At 37.3% G+C, this 4,249-nt stretch overlaps 1 protein-coding gene across 1 annotated transcript; it reads left to right on the top strand.

Annotated features, from left to right (window-relative positions):
* Nucleotides 1-296: 296 nt before the first annotated feature.
* LOC113282469 (DNA-(apurinic or apyrimidinic site) lyase-like) lies at nt 297-3,882 on the top strand. Its single transcript, XM_026531480.1, has 9 exons — nt 297-653; nt 838-930; nt 1,348-1,492; nt 1,609-1,813; nt 2,192-2,270; nt 2,450-2,511; nt 3,103-3,189; nt 3,403-3,506; nt 3,624-3,882. The coding sequence occupies exons 1-9, from the start codon at nt 396-398 to the stop codon at nt 3,698-3,700; spliced, it is 1,110 nt and encodes a 369-aa protein (XP_026387265.1). The 5' UTR covers nt 297-395; the 3' UTR covers nt 3,701-3,882.
* The last annotated feature ends 367 nt before the right edge of the window (nt 3,883-4,249 follow it).

Raw genomic sequence — 4,249 nt, 5'->3', positions numbered from 1 at the left:
TCTCTCTCCTGAAAATGAAATAATGGTTTCTGAATGAAAGAAAGGTAAAGGTAAGTTACAGCATATATATAAGGGCTAATTTAATATCATAATAAAATTATATTTAATTCAGGTCCTGGTTTTAAAATTCTTTTAACTAGCCCCTGATATTATGGATAACTCATAAATGGGGCCTGAGCGTAATTTTCTCCACTCATGCAACTAACTCGGGTCCTGAGTAACCAGGTTCTGGACCCAGTGTCACAAAAGGAGAACAAGGGTAGCATAAATACGTCTCTATCTCTCCGAGAAGGTCCCAGGCTCCCAGTACCTCTTTCCCCGTACCTGTGCTGCACAAAACCCTTGACTTTGAGTTCGAAAGGGAAGAACCTCAGTGTTTGTTTATCAAAGAAAGGATGAAACGATTCTTCCAACCAGTTGAAAAAGATGGATCTCTTAAGAAGAAATCCACTCTCACAACTTCTTCCTCACTTTCAAAATCAGAAGAAAAAGAAGAACAAAATGGGGAAAGTGTAGTAATAACAGAAGAAAAAAGAGAACCTTTGAAGTTCATATCATGGAATGCAAATAGTTTCTTGCTTCGTGTTAAAAATAATTGGCCAGAGTTTACTGAGTTTATTGCAGTCTTTGATCCTGATGTCATTGCTATACAGGTGATTTGATTCTTTCGTCCTCCTTATGAAATGTATATGCGTGTTATATGAAATGGGTTTTTGAAATTTGTTTTTTTTGGATTGGAACTTGATGGAATTTTATTGGTGTGTAAGCAATTTTTTCTTTTTTCTTTTTGAGTTTCTGCTATGGGGTTTGTTAATTTTGTGATGTGGGATGACATAGGAAGTGAGAATGCCTGCAGCTGGCTCTAAAGGTGGGGCTAAAATTCAAGGAGAAGTGAAAGATGATACAAACTCTTCTCGGGAGGAAAAACAAGTAAGTGTTGTTCAACTAGTTATACTAGTCAGTTTGTAGAAACTCACAATGAATGCTCTGCAGTGCCATTCAATACTTCAACCAGCGCTGGAATCAAGGGACGAGGTTGTTTTGTACAATTCCAGCTCTTGTTTGTCCAGAGTTTGTAGAAATGCGTGTGCAACGGGCAACAAAGAATATTTTCAATCATTGTTTGTGTGATGTATTGGAAATCATTGGAACCTGGCAGAAGTAGTAGCTTATTTGTTTAATATTAGGCACTGATCTATGGATTGCATATAGGTTCTATATAAAAAGAATATATATGTGGTTGTACTCTTTTTTCATTGGATTTCGCATTTCATAGGGTTAAATTTGGCCAACCAAAAACTGTATGTCCGTATATAGCTGATAGCTGTTGTTTTCTCTGTATGATAGACATTGATGCGTGCGCTTTCAAGTCCACTATTTCGAAATTACCAAGTTTGGTGGTCGCTAGCAGACTCAAAGTATGCTGGGACTGCTTTAATTGTGAAGAAGTGTTGCCAACCGAAAAAAGTCACCTTCTCGCTTGACCAAACAGGTTTGCATCTTCACACAGGATACCCATGCATAGATTAGTATGTTGTTGTTATGTTAGTTGGGTCATGTCAGGAACAAGGGCATCATCCACTGATCTAGTGCTATTTTCCTTGTTAGCATCCAAAAAGCACGAACCAGATGGCCGGGTAATTTTGGCTGAGTTTGAGTCTTTCCGAGTGCTGAATACATATGTCCCAAATAATGGATGGAAGGATGAGGAAAATTCTTTTCAAAGGAGAAGAAAATGGGATAAGAGAGTGCTTGAGTTTGTTTTACGGAGTTCTGATAAGCCTTTGATTTGGTGCGGCGACCTGAATGTTAGGTGATGAGTTCCTCGGTTTTTTCATTGAAAAGCATACTTGATACGAACATTAACAAAATTTTATATTAGATGCAACAATTGATTTTGGCAAAAAAGTACTTTGGGTTCAGTTCTTATTAACTTAACTCATCTTTAGAGTAGAGTGTTGGTCACTTGCTGAAAATCCTGCCATCAGGTTGGGAAATTCTGATCATTCTATTGTGTCAATTGATTTTCTTAAAAGAGGCTTCTTTTTAGTTTTGGCAACTTAACTCTAAAGGAGATCGCTGTTCACGTGCTAGAGATCCTGCTTTCAACTTTTGCTGTGTGTTCACTGTTTTGCTTTTTTTGCAGAGAATTCATGAAATTCTCACAATCTATCCTCTTTTCTTTTTGCAGCCATGAAGAGCTTGATGTGAGTCATCCGGATTTTTTTAGTAGTGCAAAGCTCAACGGTTATGTTCCTCCTAACAAAGAGGTGCCTATTTCCTTAAAAGATTAGGAGTCATTTTTGCTGCAACTGGAAGTTTTCCATTAGCTCGATACAGTTCCTACTCTGCTGATTCCAAAGATAACCATGATTTATTGTTGTTTTGATCAGTACGCGTTGCCGCTTTTTTTTGTAGCATAATGAAACAATTATTAATTTTCATACAGGATTGTGGACAGCCTGGGTTTACTTTGAATGAAAGGAACCGTTTCAGTACCATTTTATCCGAGTGAGTATCTACTGGAAAATTCAATGTTCAGTTGTTCTAATGGGATTCACCTGTCCAGTGAACTTAACTTTGTTGGATTAAGATGGTCTTATGTTGCTTTACTATCGCCAAAATCCAAATTGATGAGAATCAAAGTCGTGAAACATAAAAAAACTGATCTCGTTACTTGTGTTGTGCACCCAGAACCTGGTATGGCCCTAGAAATGGTTCAACATTTAAACTCCTGGGAAATATTGACAGTTTCCAGTGGCGCTATCTCACTCCATATAGACTTCTGTATTTTAATCTCAAATGTTTCTGTAGGATGATCCCAGTATTCGACTGGCTGTATGCATTCACTTGAAATTAGGCTTAACTTTTAAGACTTCGATATGGGAAAAGTATGACTTATGGATCTAAGCATCAAATGACATATCTCATCTCAAATATCTACTATAACAAAAGTTAATATCTTGAACTGTTGAAGTTTATATATGCTCAGTTAGGAATCCTCGAACTTTCATACCGAATCTTACAAGCTCTTGATGCTTTGGTACGACTTTCGAGTTAGGTCTCCTTTAACTGGATCTACTTTTCTGTTTTAATTTTCAGAGGAAAGCTGGTAGATGCGTACAGATCCCTACATGAGGAAAAAGATATGGACAGTGGCTTCTCCTGGTCAGGAAATCCCATTGGGAGGTAATTAGCCTCCTAGACATTTTACTTAATGCTTATGCTTGTGATGATAAATGGATTAGTGAACTAGTTGTGGTTCTTCATGGTTCTCATGGTGTTAGTAGTCAAGTAGTGTTCTGAGGAATACCTCCAGAAACTGCATAGCTACTATGCATGGATACTTTGTTTGATTTCCCCACTTGTTATGGGTATTACAAGTATGGCTGTTTATTGCAGGTACCGGGGTAAGAGAATGAGGATAGACTATTTTCTAGTTTCCGAGCCACTCAAAGATAGGATTGTATCATGTGAGATGCAGGGCCACGGGATTGAATTAGAAGGTAGGCAAGTTCTCATGATGTTCGCTGATCGCTTGAACCAGCATAAAATCTGATTTAGGCCGTAAAGGTGCCCAAAGTTTTGCTTATTTAAGCTTTTCGTTTTTGACCTATCTGCAGGATTCTTTGGAAGTGATCATTGCCCTGTTACCCTAGAGCTCTCACAGAAAACTAGTATAGATTCTGCTGAAAGCTAGATTTTAATTTCTATTTATTTGAATGGCATTTGAAGACCATATTGATGCCTCAATGGCTTATAAGATCATCTTCTACATCAACTTAAGTAGAAATTCTCTTTCAAAAAAAAAAAAAACTTAAGTAGAAATTTTATGTATGTGAATATTTTGGTGTATAGTAAGAAAAATCAGCAGCTGAAATATCTTTTTCTTGCTACTCTTTGCATATTTGCTCCGCAAATTTTTACTTGTAAACCTAGGCCAAGATAAGTATTTGATAAGGGCAAAACCTAGACCAAGATAAGTATTTGTAAACCATATTTGTTCCGCATACTCTTCGCATAGTATATGTTGCAATTGCAACGGTGGAATGAGAAGCGTAGTGCACATTTGCATAATACAAATCTTCTTATTGTACATAGGTGAGGAGCCAAGTCTAGACATTTGATTGCGACAAACATGTTTTGCCTATGCTGCCTTTTGGCTTGTATAACAAATGCATGCTATGTAAGGGTCAACCTAATTCTCATAAAGGAGCTCAACCTCAGTTTTATGCAAATCTAGCTCATT

This window comes from Papaver somniferum, chromosome 5, assembly GCF_003573695.1.
Source record: "Papaver somniferum cultivar HN1 chromosome 5, ASM357369v1, whole genome shotgun sequence".
NCBI classification, from domain to species: domain Eukaryota; kingdom Viridiplantae; phylum Streptophyta; class Magnoliopsida; order Ranunculales; family Papaveraceae; genus Papaver; species Papaver somniferum.
The sequence above is the reverse complement of the archived record's forward strand: the minus strand, read 5'-3'. Positions and strand labels throughout refer to the sequence as shown.

What these genes read in the sequence shown, in the direction of transcription:
- LOC113282469 (XM_026531480.1), top strand. Translation starts at nt 396, where the DNA reads ATGAAACGATTCTTCCAACCAGTTGAAAAAGATGGATCTCTTAAGAAG. An exon ending in CTTCTCGGGAGGAAAAACAA is followed by an intron (nt 931 to 1,347) that starts GTAAGTGTTGTT and finishes TCTGTATGATAG; the next exon opens with ACATTGATGCGTGCGCTTTC. An exon ending in TGCGGCGACCTGAATGTTAG is followed by an intron (nt 1,814 to 2,191) that starts GTGATGAGTTCC and finishes TTCTTTTTGCAG; the next exon opens with CCATGAAGAGCTTGATGTGA.